We start from the raw sequence: 17,954 nt of genomic DNA, 5'->3' as shown, positions 1-17,954 counted from the left end.
CTCTTTTAGTGCTAATTCTGTACCTACGTGCTTGGTAAAGAAGTCACAGGAACTGTGTCCCAGGCAGGATGGACAAAGCCAGACAGTGTCACTTATACAGGGAGGAACAAGCAATTTGACTGAAGCTGTTACTTGTAGTAGACAAGTTCCAACCAAACTGGGCTTGGCTATGGAGATAATGGTAACTATGCCTGCAGGCAGATCTGCTGAGAAAGGCCACAGGAAGAAGGCACTTTGGTTCTGTACCACGGCCCAAGATTGCACAGATTTCCTAAAAGATTATGTAGGTCTCAGAAAGGAAAAAAATATACATACTGTTTTAACATTTTTTGAATAAACTTCCCCAAAGTGATTTAATATACTTGTGGAAAACCCAGCAACAGTGAAGCCAAGCTCTGGCAAAAGCAAACACACATCCACTATCAATGATGCTATGAAGGTCAAGACTTTGGTATTTTAGTGAAAATGAAGGTTAAACGGTAAAATAAGGGTAGACTACAACAGTTTAAAATATTTTTTTAATTCTGATTACCCATATCACCCAAAAAAGCCCTCACTAACCGGGTAAACCTCAGGTAACTGATTATTGCCCTCATCTCTGTGCTTACAGTATTAAAATACTAGCAGAAATTCCTCTTTGTCTCTGAAGGATGACAAGGGCACTCATGGAACACAACAACGGAGTAAAAAACTGCCATTTATGCACTGCTGCTTCACAGCGTACAACCACACTTCACATCTAGTTCAAGTTTCCTGTTCATGCATCACCGATAGAAGTGTTAACGAGATTCTGGCGGCACGCGCTTTCTGCTTTCTCATGCCTACCTAAAGGAAGTAAGATTGGACAAGCGTGTAAGGACAGAAAATTAACGCAAAGGAATTGTAGAACTGACACCGCAGGCATGATTTGGCCTGCAGAATCTTAATTACAGTTGATAAAGAAAGCGAAACACCTTTTTCTTCCCTCAACATTAGCTTGAACTGGCAAGAAGAAGATTTTCCTTAAACTTACCACATTGATATGGAAGTTAGTAACAACTGGCATTATGGGGTTCTACGTTTTCAAGGCCTAAAACAAGTAAAAATTCAACCAGCTGAAGATCAAATTAGCATCAAAAGGCTGCTAACAGCAAGTGGAAGCAGGGAGCAAGAATTCCAGTAGTGTCTTGTATCAAGGACCTAGAAAAGGACCACATAAACCCTGACTAGCAGAAGGATCTACGGTTTCTCAGCAGGACGCAGCCCATCTTTATTTACTATCCTTAAACATGAGATTCCCAGCTAGAAGTTCATGGTCAAAGGGCTGATGCTGCTTGTGGCACTATATTCTGCTTTTCATAGATGTTTGCTCTCCAGATTGATAAGGATGGTAAAGGACATAATTACCCACAGCTCAGCAGAAATGGGGAAAAGTATTCTAGCTAGCATAAATTTTTACAAATTAGAAGCTCGCCACTCAGTCAACAGAGCTTAGAGAGAGAGAGTTATGTCCTTCTGCCCACACCTCCAAACCTGCCAAAAAGCAGCAGCATGGGACAGAACGAGCTTCCTCACGCTGGATCTTTTTTACAGATCTTCTCCAGACAGCTGCAGTATGAGACCTGGTTGCTGTTCACAACTTTGCCAAGCAGCAGCAAATATAGTGACAGTTATCTTGCAAATTCCACTGTGAACCGCTGGATCGTGAGGAGGATTTCTAAACATCGCTTGCTTTCTCCAGATAGGGGGGGAATGCTGCTGACAAGGCGGCAGGAACCGAAGTGCAGGGGCCTGCACACTCACAGACAGTATTGCTTCAACTCACATCAGCAACGAGTTCATCTTCTAACATGTAACTGCTAGAAATGCATTCCACATAAACGCAAGCTTAGATGCTGGTTCAGTGACTTCTACCCCCTCAGGGGAAAAAATTCAAGGTCTATCCTTTCTAGGATCTAGTTAGGGTTTTTGTTGTTGTTAAGATGACGTGCATATTTGAGCGTGCGTGCGTGCGTCTAAAGGGAGATGGAGATGCCTGGTTCAAGGAACCTTGCACCTCTGGCTGTCGGACTAAACGCTGATGGCTGTCAGTGAGCATGGGTACCTCTGCGTGAGGCCTTTAGAAACATTTAAGGCCCCCAGTTTAAGAGCATCCAATACAGAAAACAAAATTCAGCAGTTCTTGCAGCAAGGACAGTGATCAAATAGACATGATCTGCACCGGTAAGAAGCACCTTCTGGCAGAGCACTGTCTTTCCTGAGCACTTAAGAATGTCTTAATTTTGAAAGGGAAAAAAAAATAATTAAGGAATATTTCTGACACAGTACACAGAGGAAGAAAACCTGCCAGACATGAGCTGATTATTCAGGACCTTTTGCCAGCACTCCTCTCTAAGTAATTACACAGACACATTGAAAAAAGTCAAACGAGAGGCTGCCAGAGTAGTTTTTGTACATAGTCCAGGTTGGTTAGTTTAGATCAAACTAACGAATGAAAAATCACAATACTCCTTCCTTATTTTTCTAAGTCTGGAATAAGAAAATATTTATCTTTTGTAATGGCTCACCCACAACGCTAAGGTGTGCAGCTATGCCACGAAACTATCTTGGAGCATCCTTCGTACCTGCAACACTCATTTCACAGAGTATGATATTATTAAGGATCTTAAATATAAACATACATAAATGCACCCGAGGACAAGACCAAAGCAGTGCAGAGCTATGTTTAAGTTTCTTTAGCCCTCTTAGGATACCGATTCAAAAAAGGAAAAGACTTGGGGGGGGGGGGAAGTGTTTTGATTAGGAAACGGTGATCCGGGCTGTCCCATCCTTCTGCGCTTGGGTGTCGGGGCAGCTGCGGGACAAAACCTCTGCAGCAGCTGCGAGCCGGCGCGCAAGAGCCGCCGAGGAGCGCGGCCCGGGTCTTGGGGAGGGCAGGGAAAATGGGCGACTCCCTCGGCGAAGCCGCATCTGCCCCTGCCCGCGCCCCGCCGGAGCTGCCGGGCAGCGGCCCGCGCCGGGAGGAGAGGCCGGCGGCGCCGCGGGCACGTCCGGGCGCGGGCCGGGGGCTCGGGGGGAGGCGGCTCCTCTTCCTCACCGCGGCCCGGCGGGAAAGGGCCGCGGCGGCAGAGGGCCAAGCAGACCGAGGGCAGCGCCCTCGAGGGGGGCCAGGCCAAGCCGGGCGGCCGCGCCGCGCCCGCGGGGGTCCCCGAGGCCGCCCCCCCCCTGCCCCTCTCCGCCCTCCCGGCGCCGCGCCGCCGGCTCTCACCCATCTGCTCCCGCAGCCCCTTCAAGGAGGAGGAGGAAGAGGAGGAGGAGGAGGGGGGGGCAGCGCCGCCGCCGCCCTCCGCCATCTTCAGCGCCGGGCCGCGCGACTGGCGGCCGGGCAGAAGGGGGACGCGGGAGGCGCAGTGCGCAGGCTCCGCGCCGCCCGGCAGCGTCGCCGCGGGGGAGGGCAGCGCAGCCCCGGCCGCGGGCGGCTCGGCGCCGGGGCCCCCTCCCGGGGGGAGGATGACAGGGCGTAGCCGCCCCGCCGGGCAGCGCCCGCGGCCGTTTGGGGCGGGAGGGGGGCAGGGGCCGGTGTTGCCCACTGTGACCGGTATAAACAAACCCGCTTTTCCAGCAAGGAGGCTAAAGCCGGGGCGGGGGGGGGAACAGGCTGGTGACCAGCCAGGGCACCCGGTCCTGCCCCCAGCTTGGGCGGCTGCGCGTTGTGGATAGGTGAGCGGAGTTACCTGGCTGTAACTCGTGCAGGATTAGCCTGAAGCTATGAAAAACTCAGCGGGGCGAGGTGTGCTGCCGGCGGCCTCTGCCATCCGCTGCTGGCAGCTTACTCCACCGCGTTGACCCATGGTCCGTAGGGGGAACGCACCTTGGGTTTTACCAATCCTGTGGAAATTTAGGTTCAGTAAACTGAAAAGAAGGCAGTGACGTGGGTTACGCAGCTCGCTGGCGGGGGCTTGAGTCCTTCAAGCGCCCCTGTCTTGCACGTGGCCCCTTCTGCACCTTGCCGGGGTTTGCAAGCGGCTGTTTCTGCACGAAACCGCTGTTTGCGCGTGTTCCCCAAAGCGTAGCAGGGTAAGGGTGAGGCGAGCGAGCCGTCCTGGAAAAAACGATTACTCAAAAAGCGTCGAATGGGTTCCCACGTATTCTTGTTCCGTGACACCTTGGATTTGCCGCTCATTTTGCTGCCTGTTTGCTTTTCAGCATCTTCTGGAACAGTCTGTCCTCATTTTGCCTCTAGCTTTGCGCTCTGGGAAGAGCGAGGATAAACCGGCATCGGTGGCCTTATGGAAGGACAGGCGCTTCGGGCCTTGTGCGGAAAACTCCCTTTGAAATCACGAGCGGGCGTTTACCTGTCTGAGGGCCGCAGAATCATCCCATGGGTGGGAAGAAGGTGGAAAAAGTAGCCCTTAGATCATGCAGCATTTCACGAGAGTGAAGAAACCCTGGGAAATTTTGGAGCAGGGCTCCATTTTAGCTTGAAAATTGTGACCACAGACCTGCCCTGTTCTTTGTTTCTTGCTGGTTATATTGGCTTTCCCTGCTTTAGCATGTGTGTTCAGAGTCCTTTGTCTCTTGTTTCCTCTCGGTGTTATAAAATGCCACTTATTGTTGTTGTTACTTAAAACAAAGGGGTAGCTAAAGGGAAAAAAAGAACAAAATCTGTGCCAAATTTCCCGAGTTTGCTTTTATAATATGTAGTAATAATGCTGTGCATTTACTTATTCACCCACTTAGCAATCTCCATGTGCTTTACACACATGCTGAAATTAAGCTTCACCTTTCCACTGAGAGATAATTAGGTGCATTACCTTCATTGTACCAGTGAGAAAACTGAGTCACTGAAATCAAAGTCTGTGGTTATCAGTCATTAACAAAGCAGCAGAGCAAGAAAAAACCAACCCAGATTTCTCGACTCCTGATTCTGTATCATTGCATTTTTTTTCCACTGCCTTTCACCAACAGCTATTTTGAAGTGTATCCAGAACATTTTCTATTGGTGCTGCACAACATAAATTGCTATAGATATAGTCAGACTACATGACAAAAGTGGTCAGACTGCATGATAGAATACAATTTTTATGTTTTTGCAAGATTCGTAGGTAATGTGTTGTTATGAGACTATATTTTCCATATGTCTATAAATAGAGTACTTGTGAAGGTTCGGGTGCCTCTGAAAGTGATTGGGTTACATATATGTCCCCTTCGGTTAAGGAATTTCTTTAATACGCTGTGCAGTAAAGGGGGGGTAACGTCCATTTATCCATTTTTTCCTCTGAGAAAAATGACAAAATTAGCCTGGGAAGAATCACTCTGCCAAAAGGAATGCTTGCAAATGGCATGGCCGGCCAAAATGAGTTTTCAGATGAGATGGTATTTTATGTTCTTTCCATTTCAACAGACATACATACAAGGGGCCTCAGTGCTTGCAATTTAACATGTCTGGTTTCCTGCATATGCAAAGCTTCAGAGCAGAAGGTACAAATGGCAGGAGGGAAATAAACCGTGTGTTCCACATGTTCAGCTTTGTATCTGTGGTGAGACAGTGGAGGCTGCATACTTAAAACAGAAAGGCCAAGCACCTTGAAATCCATGAGAGAGAAAAGGGCTCTTGAGGGACATTGTCCCTCCATGCTCTCCATACGTACAGATACTGCTCGAGGTACCTAACTTTCATCTTTAGGCACACAGGAATTTAGCTGAGAAAATCTGCCCCACGGTGGGAAATATCTTTAATGAGCAGTTTAGGAATGTCTGAGCTAATATTTCGGCAATCATACTGTAGCTTCCGTCTTATTTCCTATATAACCTTGTTTCTCAGATTTTTAGTTCAATCACGCAATTACTGCTTATGCATTTTTAGTAGAACTTCATTAAAATTTTGACCTTGCGTGGCTTCAGCAGCACTGGCAATCATCTTTCAGTTTTGCTGCATTTGCAGATTTGATTGCAATAGCTGATTTATTCTAATCCTTTAAAGACTGTCCTTTTCTGCATTGTCCCTGGAGAAAAATGAGTAATTTAATTTTGCAGTCGGTCTTTCTGTCCTTTTAGTTTTTATGTGGTATTTTCTGACAAATCTTTCAGAAATGTTTTGGGCCAAATTATTAATTGGTGCATATTGTCATTGTGAGATGAAAATCAATAGAGCCATGCCACTTCATGTAATTTGAGATTCTCGGGTTTTTATACTATGCACTTTGGTGTAAGAAATATCAAAATATTCCAATGATTCGGCCAAAATTAGTCAACTAGAAGCATGTGAAGGGTGATCCAGGTGCAAAAAATGCCAGCTCAGAAAATACGCGAGCCATTAGTATATCTGAGGAGGGTATGCTATAGGAAGAAACACCTACCCATGATCTTTTTCTTACCCCTTTCCCCAAAGTGTCTGATGTTACACACTGTTAGATACTATGCTGACTGGACCTCAATTTCTGATCTGGTATAGCAGTTTTTATATTCTAGTTCAAAGAAAACCAGCCCCCAAATTTTCTGTGAAGCTAGAGACCTTAACCGCTTTGATCTCTGAAGTATGTAACAATAAAATGTTCATGTGTATTCAACAGTATTTCAAAATGATCTAAATCCAGAAGCGCAAGGCGTATATTGTGACAGATTATAGTGGGTTTCCTGTGGTGAATGTAACTGCCATGGCTGATGGAAAGAAAATTGGTGGCATGAAAATTGCTGTAGCCATCCAACCTTCTTTCCAAGTGGGCTTTAACTGCACATTCTTGTTTATTACTCTCCTGCTGGGACAAGTACCAGCAACAGTCTGTGTTACTAATACATCCACACTCTAAGGACCTCGTTTTTCAGTCTTGGCTCAAATTGGCTTGTATTTATCTGGGTGAATAATTCCTTAGATGTAAAGTTATCAAGCAATATTGCTTAACGCAATAGATGCAGAATCAAGCCCTTAGTTTGTCCTTGGTCTAGTATTTTTATTAATTATAAATATAATGGGGGAATGGAAAAGCATCCCTGTTCTCTTTGTGAGCACTGCTGATATGTTAGAGGACAAGCAGAAAATTCAAAACGGTCTTGACAAACTAGAGTTGTAGTCCTGAAAAAAATCCAAATGAAGAGAAATAGGGACCATTGCAAGATAGAACATTTAGACAGGATAATTAGCTGCAGAACTACAGGACAGAGAACAGCTTGCTAAGTAGCAGGTACAGCAGAAAAATAATCTGGGATGTTACAAGCTGAGCATGAGTCAACAGCGTCGTGGTATCGTGAAAAGGGAAGCACCCTTCCGGAAAGCGTGAACAGAAGGGGAGCCTGTTAGACGTGGAGCAATCCTTCCACTCAGCTCTGCAAGGATGAGGCACCAGCAGGAGCACGGTTAGGGCACTGCACTTGGAGATACAAACCAGTTGGAGAGGGGCTAAGGGAAATCAGCAAGAATAATGACAAGATTAATGAGGAATGATTGAAGAATTGGGATTTTTTAGCTTAAAGAAGAGACAACTGAAGGGTGATAATCTGCTTGCTCTGACTCAAGTAGACACCTAAGACCTCTGGGACACTGGAGATGTGTGGCTGATCTGAGTGTCTGATCACAGCGCCAGGGAAGGGAGTGCGTGACCCCTTGAAGTCTCTTCCAGCTCTGTGTTTATGTGATTCAGTCATTCTTGCTGGTGATTTTTGGGACTGTTGGCCAAAACATATTATTCAGTGCAAGGATTGCAAAATTGCCTTCTAAATTTAGATAGACCATACTAAGTGTCAAAAGATGAATGAGTTTGAGGGAAGGCAACATGTGACCTTGGGTAGTTGGCAGGAAAGGTTTGCTGCTTCAGTGCATGACATCGATGCCGTATCTTAGCTCCTCCTTTGCTGTATAATAGTTTTTATAAGGACAGAAATCCAATTTGCATGAAAGGAGAAAAGTTGGAAAGAACAAACAATTGCAAGCACTGGGTGTGTGATACGTGCATCTTAATGTAATCCCTGTGGAAAAAGCTCAACTTCTATCCCATCTGTAATCCTATGCATGGAATGTCCCACCTGTTCTCATTTAATAGCATAACACCTATATTTTACCTTAGCATACGTATGCTCCATAACATCCAAATTTTAGTTATTACTGGGAGCAAAATGAAGGAGATAAAAGTCTGTTCTTGCCATATGCCATCTTTTCAGTGTTTGTGTACCTACTTATTTGTCCTACAGCTTTCCTTCATATAAGCAGAAGCTCTTTGAAGTTGAAACAGTGACTCTGTGTGTGTGTGTGTGTGTGTGTGTGTGTGTGTGTGTGTGTGTGCTACGTTCAGCACATTGAGGATGGTACACAAATAATGGTAAGTAATAAAACAGTAAAACTTACGCTCTTTGGCCATATTTGCAAAAGCGACTGCCTGAATAGCATGTGTAAAAGCTGCGTCTGCGTATCTAGACTGAGGTGCTTTGTATTTAAGTGCTCGCTGCATGTGTAAACATTTAATGTTGTCATCACTAGTTATTTGTTTTACCACAGTGCCCAGTGGCTAAACAGAGGCAATAGTAAGTTATTCCCAGCCCCAAAGAGCCTAAATCAAGGCCAAAATTTGTTGTGGGATTTGTAGAGTAGCTTGCTAGTTTTGAAAGTAGTTTTCTAGTATTTGCTTCTGTCTGATCCTGCTCTGATTTGAAGCAGTGTATCTCCTCCTTCCCTCCACCCCCCCAAAAAAGATTAAGGTGAATCAGCTTAATCAATTTTCTGAAGGTACAAATCCCATCACACTGAGTCATTGTACAAATGCTGCATTGGCTGCTCCAGTTCCAGCATTTCCCTTTGCCTTATAGCACAATCTGGTAATTATTATTGAATCATTGCTAAATTACTCAGAATTTTGATGTGATTATTGTCAATGGCACTAAGTAATACAAGTCCAACAAACTAAACGCTAATACAGTAATCCTTATCACTCCTAATACCAAACAATTTAATCTTATCATTGTGTGCTGATGAGATAATATATTCCAGCAGTGGCTTTTTATGAATATTGTATTGTTCCAAGTGGTGTTGAGATAAAACAGCATTGTGAAGAGACATAGTATTATGCTAACAATACTGTGCATCTGACTGAGAGGACATTTTTTGAAGACTCTTTTGTGATTAGCTTATAACTTTACTCAAATCTATGTGATGATCTGAAAATCCTTCTGATTGTTCCCTGCCTAAAGTGAGTATTTATGGGAAATTTGAGAATGAAGAATAATTTTTCAGTTATCTGAGCATAAAAATAATATTTCTCAGTAACTCGATACTGCTCAGACATTTTTCCCTCTAACAGCTTAAAGGTGACTTCTTTTGAAAGATCAGTTTTCAAAGAAGTCTCCTTGGAGGAAAAAGGAGAACAGACATGCCATTTTGCATTATGTGCAAAGCTTCTTGGCAAAGCAGAGGAGAGTCCCTAATAACAGCCTTGCTGCTTTTGGAAAAGCAGCAAAAATAAAGAGCATATTGTAGTGAGGATGAGGAAGGTTCTTAGTGCAAGAATAGAAATTGTGGTTGAAATCTTTGCTTTCCTAGGTTGGTTTAAGATGGTTGCTTGGAGGTCAAATAGTCTCTGTCTACTCTAAGAGCAGGATCTGTTAGGAACAACTCCTGTTTTCCAAGCGCCATGTAGACATTTTGCTTCATATTGCCACCTTCTCCTCCAAGATTTCTTGGCACACTTAGATTTAATAACCTCGTTGCATTGTCTATACCCTGTGCAGCTTCACTGCATACAATGTGCAGCCTTTTGCCTGGCCATTCCCATGCCAAGGGAAAGTGAACTCCAGCCAGAGAGAACACTGCTAATGGCTGTTAAACTACTCCACTCACAAAGGCGAAAAGCAGGAAATAACCAGTTTTTCAGCAGCAGCAACAACAATCTGCCAAAACTTAAAAGTGCAATAATGATTTTATTAATGCAGTTAACAGCTGCAATTACTTTAATGCAAATTTCGACTTCCTGCAGCTTGCAAGGAGACCCTTCCACTATGCATGAGAGTGGGCACTAGCAAGGTGTGTTTTAGGATGATGGCATAAGTATCCAATTTCCTTTACTTTATGTCAGAGGTCAGAGATGCTCTTGGTATGATATGGATGCTGCTAGGTCTACACAATAAAAGACCATGTGCATGTCTGGCACAGATAGGTACTGGCTGCATTCGCAGTGTCAAGAAGCTGTGATTCCCTTTCTTGTATGGGAGCTACAATCTGTTTATTCTGTTGCTGAATCTGCCTCTTCCCATTCAATTAATCCAACCTAATCAAGTTCAATGTTAGGATAAAATCTATGGGTCCCATTTGGCTGTATCAAGAAAGAATTTAGCTCATAGGTCCCTTTAGTGAGTTTTTAAAGAGCAATTTCATACTGAAATAACACTTAGGCGAACATACAGGAGTTCCTCTTTGTAAGAAAAGCATTTAGAGAAGAAGCGTAAGCGGTATAGCTGTTGCTGAAATCTACAGCGTTCCTTCCTGTTTTGGCTTGGAGTTTGCTGCTTTGGCAATTCCCAATGGCTTCTTACACAGTTTGGAAAGACCCAGGTCTCAGGGGCTGCTTTTCCATAGACCCTACGTTGTCCTCACATGAAATGGGCCCTCTACTCCCCACCAGCTGAGCAGGCTGAAGTGGGATCCTGCAGATGAACTCAGCAAGGACAGAGGGAAGCCTCTTCCACAGTTTTAGGCTGTAACACTGTGAATCTCCTGTATTCCAGCATAAAAAGAGGGCAAGGAGATAAATGACTCTAGTGTTTGTTTGTTTTGCCTAAAGAAGCTTCTTTGTGAGCGTATTCCACACAAGTATTCTTCTCTCTATGTAAAATAGATCCCTTGTGTTTCAATTTAAGTCTCTCTGTATTGTTACTTGTGCAATAGCTTAAAATGCTTTCGAGGCGTTATCTAGGAGCTTTTATAACTTCTATCACATATTTCCTCTGGCTCCCTGCACCCACACATCCATGCACACAAAGTGAGAGATGAAGGGTCAGATTCTGATGAGACCTATGCTCATTTTACACAAACAAAACTCCCTTTTTACACTTTTTTAAAAACATTTAACTCAAAAGTCAGATTTGGACCCATCAGACAGCAGTTAGTAAACACTGTAGCCCAGCAAAAACTGTGCTATGAGGAAGTCAGGACCTCGGATTCTAGGAGGAGTGGTAAGCAGCTAGATTTGGAGCCAAGGGAGCTTTAAAACACAAGCGTCAGCCCATCTGTGGCTGATTTCCCTGCCTGGTAGGAATCTTTTGAGAATTCATTGCTACAGAATCGCAGAAGTGCCATTTACTCTTGGAATTGCGGACTGCATTGCAGGGGCAGCCATAGCGAATCATTAGCATCCGTCATAAGCAGGTTTCGTGCCTTCCTGTTTGGATTACTTTTCACTTAAGGCTCTGAATGGTGGTATGGAGCTGGGAGAGAAAGGCCAGATGTTTCTCCTTGAGCATTTTCTAATTGTCTCTCTCCTGAAAGTTAGCCATCCCATGATTCCTTTGGCTTCACATCTGGTTTTAACTTCAGTTTTGGGAAGTCTACAAGATTAAAATGTAAAGAAGGCATTTAGGCTTCGAAGCAATAATAGCAGGGAGTGCTTTGCTGTTTGACTGAGGAATCACTGTGCTCTGGAGGATGTGAATGCAGAGTGTTCCCAACAGAACACATTTTCAAAATACCGCTGTGAGCTGCTACAGAATTGCAAATCTTGAAGTAGGCTTTCCACCACGGAGAGAGGACACACAGTCCATTCACAAAAAAGGAAATTCATTAATCAAAATTAATATTATAAAATGACTAGCTCTTAACAGGCAGGCAACAAGATGTCCCTGCATGGACCTTGTGAGGGTAGCATCTGTGAAACTGTCTACTATAACTAGAGTTTGCTGGGTGAGAGATACGAGCCATGCACGTGCTGAAAATACGCAGTTACATTTTGCATGCACAAGCAATCAATTGTCACACCCTCCCCTAATATAATCAATGGCATACTCTGCAATTAGGCCTCCAGTGTGGCTGTCTGTAACGAGCACTGGCTGAGTTCTTCATGGCACGTGAACGTAAAATAGCAGGTAAGGGCATCATGGTGAGTAAACCAATGCTGTAGGCAATGGTTTCAGCACCATGCAGGATTGGCGCCCCCCAAGTAATCCACTCTGTCCAGTCTGTTACCTTCTAGCTTTGCATTTATTTACATTTTGCCAAGGACAACCAGATTTATTTCTTCTGGAAATGTAAGTGCCAAACCAGCAAGGCATTTAAATCTCTCTGAAATAAATGAGACATAGGAACAGCATGTGGAAATTCTTTGGAAACATTTCATGGCAATGCTAAGGGACCATGAAATGACATCAGCTCTAGCAGAACCCATCAGAGTATCCACGGTTGTTCTCTTCCATGTGCTCGCTGTCGTGGGTGGCATCAGCCACCAACCACCCGAACACCCAGCAGCCGATGAGACAACCTCGGCAAAGCAGCCGAGCACGTGCTCTAGTGAGCTTCCAGAGCAAGCTCTTCAGTTCTGGTGCTCTCCAACCCTCGTACCCTGCCAATAGAAACCTTTACGGCTCTTGTTTTCTGGAAGGTAAGGGCTTTCGGTATGACTGCTACTAACACAAGTCGTAGAGTTGCTAATAGAGTTTCTACTAGTTTATTTGCCAGGACTTCTGCTTTCATGTGTGAAAATGTCTGGCTCAGGTCGACAGTGGTGAGCCCCAAGTGGTTTGAAATCCTTCTGCAGTAAGTGGCCTAGTATAAATTACTGTGAACACAGTGCGATAATACCCATATGCATATAAACTCTGCTGCAAGCGTGTTGAGGTTGCATGGTCTACCCAGCGAAGAAGGAAGACAGTGGGAAATTTGAAAACGTCTGAGGAGTCTCCTTCACCCTGCTGTGGTGAGGCAGCGCCCGCTTTGGGCTATGAGCTTCCCTGCTTGAAGGCCTTTTAGCGCGGGATCAAGGCGGGCGACTCGCGGAGAGGCGCGTTGAAGCTTGCTCCGCTGCAGGACACGAGGAGGACAGGAGTGCCTAGCGTGGCGGTGGATCTGCGCCCGTAGCGCCCTCACTCCACCGGAGCCGCTGGTTCTCTTCCTTAGCACGGGAACAACCCGCGCAGCCTCCCGGGTCTGTGGCGCTGGCGGTTTTCGGGGGATTCCCGGGGACATGGTTTTCAGACAGCCTGCACCTCACTGACTCAAGCCAGTATCAGGGCTGCTCAGCTCCCGCGGAAAGAAGCTGTGACATATCCTGCAAGAGCAGCGCTTCGGCTGCGCAGCTTTTGCTGGCAAGTGGGTGGAACAGCCTATGGGGGTGGGGGGTTTCCATTTAAAATTTCCATTTAAATACTGTCTTTTACCAGTTATTACTGTGCAGTGACATCTGAGCAAACTCAATTATTTTGCTAGCCCACACCTGGGAAAATAGATACTCTAGTTCAGGCCTCAGGGTAATAAATGTTGGCTGCTATTTACTTTTTAGTGGTAATTTCTTATCTACTTAGAAGCAATGCTATGAACCTCAATTAGTTAGTGGTTATACAGTGCTTTGAACTTACAAAACACTATCTACCTTCTAAATATTATAATCGTTCTATTACATATTGTAATGAGTATACGCTTCAATATACACCAGCACACTCAGCTGTAGGCCAGAAATGCCACACAAGTGAAATAATCCAGGACTTCATGTTCCAAACACACAGACCCTTTCCACAAATTCAAGGAAAATCTTCATTTGTTCTAAGCTTATTGTGAAAACCCCAGGTGCTTTATGTACTCTGAGTGCACGGATAGCTCAGCTAAGTCAAGCATAGTACGAATAGCTTCAGATATTACAGTGATGAGCGCAGTACCAGAACCTATACACAATCCGGTCAAACAGCACAGTGCTCTGCTGGAGTGCGATCAGGAGGAAGATAGGACAGATACAGCATAAGCTATTTCCATTTATTTCCGTCAGTGTCGAGCCCTGGGGTTTATGGTTGCTCTTAGCATGACTGTGCATTACCACTACTGATGGGTTTGTTTCCCTTATTTTGAAACACGGGAGTCAGGAATGAATCTTGCTTCCTTGTTTTGCTCTTCAGCCAATGCTGCCAGCAGTGAATAAAATGTGTTGCTAAATTAATAAGTCATAACATTTTTGGGCCCAGGCCACTAGGCTGTCTCTCTCTCCTTTGCATGCGAGTATGGGAGATATGTTAGCCTGGGGATAGAGTAACAGCTCAAAAAGGCTGCACTGAAATGTAATCCCGGGTCTGACACAATGCAGTGAGTCAGGCCATCTGCGTGAAGGAGCACCCAAAAAGGTAACTGGCAAAGACTGATAATCCTGATTGAGCCTTGAAAACTTAAAGCCCCAGAGGTAACTGTGGGAGAGTATACAGTTTGGAAATCTGAGAGTTGTGACTGTGGCACTGAACTGTTACGGTGACTGCGAGTGGTCAGGAGTGCAGACACTTAGTTTATGGTTCTTGACCAGGATCCACTTTAGTCCCGGGTCTCACTGGTTCACCAGATCGCTGTGGGCACGTAGGTTAGCTGAGAGCTGTGATGGAGCAGGACAGCCGCACCCGGCTCAGACCTCCGCTCGGAAAGGAAAGGCTGGCCTGGCTGTCCACTCCCACTGCATCTCTTCTCCCAGTGCTAGTGCTTTGCTGTCCTGGTGGTGAGCTGGACTAAACTGGCAGATGACGTGCCCTGCTGTGCAGACACTGAGGGTGTGCAGCTGAGCAGCTATTTAGCTATGAGAAGCTCTGCGCAGCTCAGCACCACTGTCTCGCCCCTAAATGTCCCTATAGTGTGGTGTCCCTGGCTCTGTTTGTGTGCCATGTGCTCCCTAGGTAGCTATCCAACAGGGAAGGCCATGCAGTTTCATCCTTCCTTCTCCTATGTCCTCAGCTCCTCTCCTTGGTTAATGTCAGCGTGAAGTTTTGGTCCCCTCCACTCTGGATGGAAAAGCTATTGCAAAGCAGGTTTCACCCTGAGACGTTTCCAGCTGCTGGCTGGCACATCCCAGCCGTGCAAGGCTGCGGGGTTGGTCAGAGGGTGCTCGCGGTGATCGCCACACAGGAGCAGAGAAGAGGAACAGGGACCAGGAGAAAAACTCCTGGAACTGGGAGAACATTAAGATTTTGTAAAATTAAATGAGGCATACGAGGTTGTAAAATGACTAAAAATCCCGTAGACAGGAGTGGGGAGCGGCACAGAAGAGAGAGAGGACCCAGTCTTCCTTCCGCTGGCATCAAAGGCAGACTTCCCATTGCCTTCAGTAGTACTGGATGGTGGGCTTCGCACTAGGAAAGGGAGGAAGAGTGGGAGAAATGGGGCTGTTTGCTGGCCCACAACATGAGACCCCTTGCAAGAAGAAGGAAATTCCTGTGCACAGGAGGAGCTGGCTGAGCTCGGATCTCTGCTGTGGTCAGGATGGAAGGAGCAACTTCATTTCCCCTAGAAGGAATATTTAAAAGAATGTGTATTTGCAGCCTTCATATTTTTCATAACATTTTTTAGGGTCCTTAGCCAAGTTTGCCTATTTTCTGTTCTTGTGTGAAGGAGAGGAAGCTCCTGCAAATGTTATTGATGATACTTAGATGCTAGTGGAAGAAGTGTTACATCACCACTGTGAGAAGCGGCTAATATTGTCACCACTGCCCAGGGACTAGGATAGAAACAGACCCTGCTGCTTTACCTATGTGCCATTCTAGTATATAGGTTATGATATGGAGAGGGCTGGTAGAATAGCATGGAGAGCAACTTTTAGTTATTCAAAACAGCTTTAAAAGAACAAATATGTCTCAGAACTAAATGCTTGGTGCCACCTGCAGAAATAAAGAGAGAACTACTCATGCCTGCTCACTGGCTTAAGACGCATAGCTCACTTCTACAGAGAAGTGGTACAAGCATAAAGCCACATTCTGCATTCAGATTTCATCCTGCTCTCATGGGACAATTTTCCTTAAAAACCTTTGAGGTAGTAGAGCCCATTAAGATACCATTCACTTGAACACACTGCATGGTTTGACACTAAAAGTGAAGCATGCATCTGCGGAGTGACCAGACGTAGCATACAGCACAGAAGGATGCTTTGCAGCATCTGATTTTATCTCTACTCCAGCAAGCTGTGGCAGAATAGAATAATTCAGGAATTAGGAATGCTTCTTGTGATGGAAGGTGCATCAATCGCAGACTTGTTAAAGCTGATGGTTCACTTACTGCTGCTCTTTGAAACTGAATTGAAAATGCAGTTACAACCTATTTCTGTAATGACAGCTAAGAGTCAATATTTCTCCTTGGTTTCCCAACCGGAGCAATGGGCTGCATGTCAAAGCTTGTGCATACAAATGTAAAGGCTAGAGGATCTGAGGCAAGCCAGCGTGTCAGCGAGAGAAACAGTCATCTAATGGACTCATGAAATAACAGTGCAGACTGTCTTGGGGGTAGGCCTTGCTAATGGCCCTGATTTGGAAAGAGTGAGCAGGGAAAAACCTGCTTCATTTTCTTCTACTGTGTTGAAGGAAACAAGACTATGTGGACATTATTGTAAATATCCGATTTGTGTTTTCAGTCTCTTTTCCTAATGGGAATAATCCAGTGAGGCCCTGATTATTAGCTATAATAAATCAGCTCAACATATACACTTCTGACTCAAAGAGTGTCCCCTCCCATTCAATTATGACTCCTTCTAATGTAAAAATGTCAAAGCAAAATTGAATTAGAAATGAGCTGGGAGAGCACAATTAAAAGCTGGCTCCCAGATTCCCTGAACACTGGAGGCGTAACACTCTGGGCTTGCTTTGGCCCTTGCAAAGATAAATCCATTCAGCACAAGTCAAATCTAGATTTAAATTTAAACACCTGCTTGGGGGGTTCCTTGATTTGCAGGTTCGGGAGGGTGGGTGAGACCTAGGGACTCGGTGCAGACCGGGAGGCTGCTAGCACGGATGGCTGTCCTTTAAATACCACTGCAGTGTAAATCATGACTCTTTCCTGGTTTCAGAAATCACATTTAACTGTGAGGTCTCAGATCTGAGCCCTATTCTCCATAGCCTGAGCCAGGCCCTTGCCCTGAAAGGGGTACGGGGTCACCTTTGGGAATGCAGATGGTCGTCTGCTGTACGTGGCGGAGGCTACGTGTAATGTGAGTGTACAGCACCTTGCACACCAGCTGACAGGCCAGCATCTCTGCTCTGGGTAATGGTGAACATAATCATGATGACCAAAAAAAAAAAGATAATTTTCGGTGTTCTTTTTTTCCAAGCAGGGCTACTGCAGCTGGTAAATCCCAATCTCGTTACCTAAAACCAGGGCTGATATTTTGCTGAAATGATCTGGGTTGCCATGCTACAGCATGTTCCACTGAGCAGTTATGGAGGTTTTTGCTTTAATGTATTTGAACTTTAGTACCTCTTTACAACACAAAATTAGTTTTCCATTAGGACAGTTCTGGGTGATAATTAAAGTAAACTAATACTGCATTACAAAACCAATATATCCTCTAGGTATCTGGTGAAAATACAAAGATGACAATAAAGCCTTTGTCCCTAAAATCTGTTTTTTTCTATTCTGGTGAGATTGTTAATATCAGTACTATTTCAGAAATATTTCAGAACATCTATCTGAATTATACTGAAGAAGTTTACATGTCAATAAGGAAAAAATTTTTAGGAGCTACCCAAATGCATCCTTTCTCTTGCCTCCAGACTTAACAGTAATCGTACAACTGAAAATTGAATGATTCTGAGAAAGAGCTTGAGAAGATCTCTGGGGTGGTGGTATTGATTTTATGGACACACACTGCAATCCTGTTGCTATTTTAAACTGCCTCTCTCTCTCAGCTAAAAAAGGAAAAACATAAGAAGATGTAGAAAATGTGAAGAGGAAGTAATGCAGAGTGAACCCAGGGGATGGCTCGGAAAGGAAATGAGTCAGACAGTTGCTAAGTGAAGGCAGTTGCCTATTTACAGAGGAATTAAAAGAGTTAAAG

General features: G+C 44.9%; 1 protein-coding gene across 1 annotated transcript in view; it reads right to left on the bottom strand.

Annotated features, from left to right (window-relative positions):
• The window catches only part of MAP7D3 (MAP7 domain containing 3), a 47,919-nt gene extending 44,463 nt beyond the window's left edge, over window positions 1-3,456 (bottom strand). The window contains exon 1 of the mRNA XM_064518315.1: window positions 3,248-3,456. Within this exon, the coding sequence (XP_064374385.1) occupies window positions 3,248-3,332 (85 nt within the window). The 5' untranslated portion in view covers window positions 3,333-3,456. The remainder of the gene's footprint in view (window positions 1-3,247) is intronic.
• Window positions 3,457-17,954: the final 14,498 nt, after the last annotated feature.

Source organism: Dromaius novaehollandiae, chromosome 11, assembly GCF_036370855.1.
Source record: "Dromaius novaehollandiae isolate bDroNov1 chromosome 11, bDroNov1.hap1, whole genome shotgun sequence".
NCBI classification, from domain to species: Eukaryota; Metazoa; Chordata; class Aves; order Casuariiformes; family Dromaiidae; genus Dromaius; species Dromaius novaehollandiae.
This window is presented reverse-complemented; position numbering and strand designations above follow the sequence as displayed.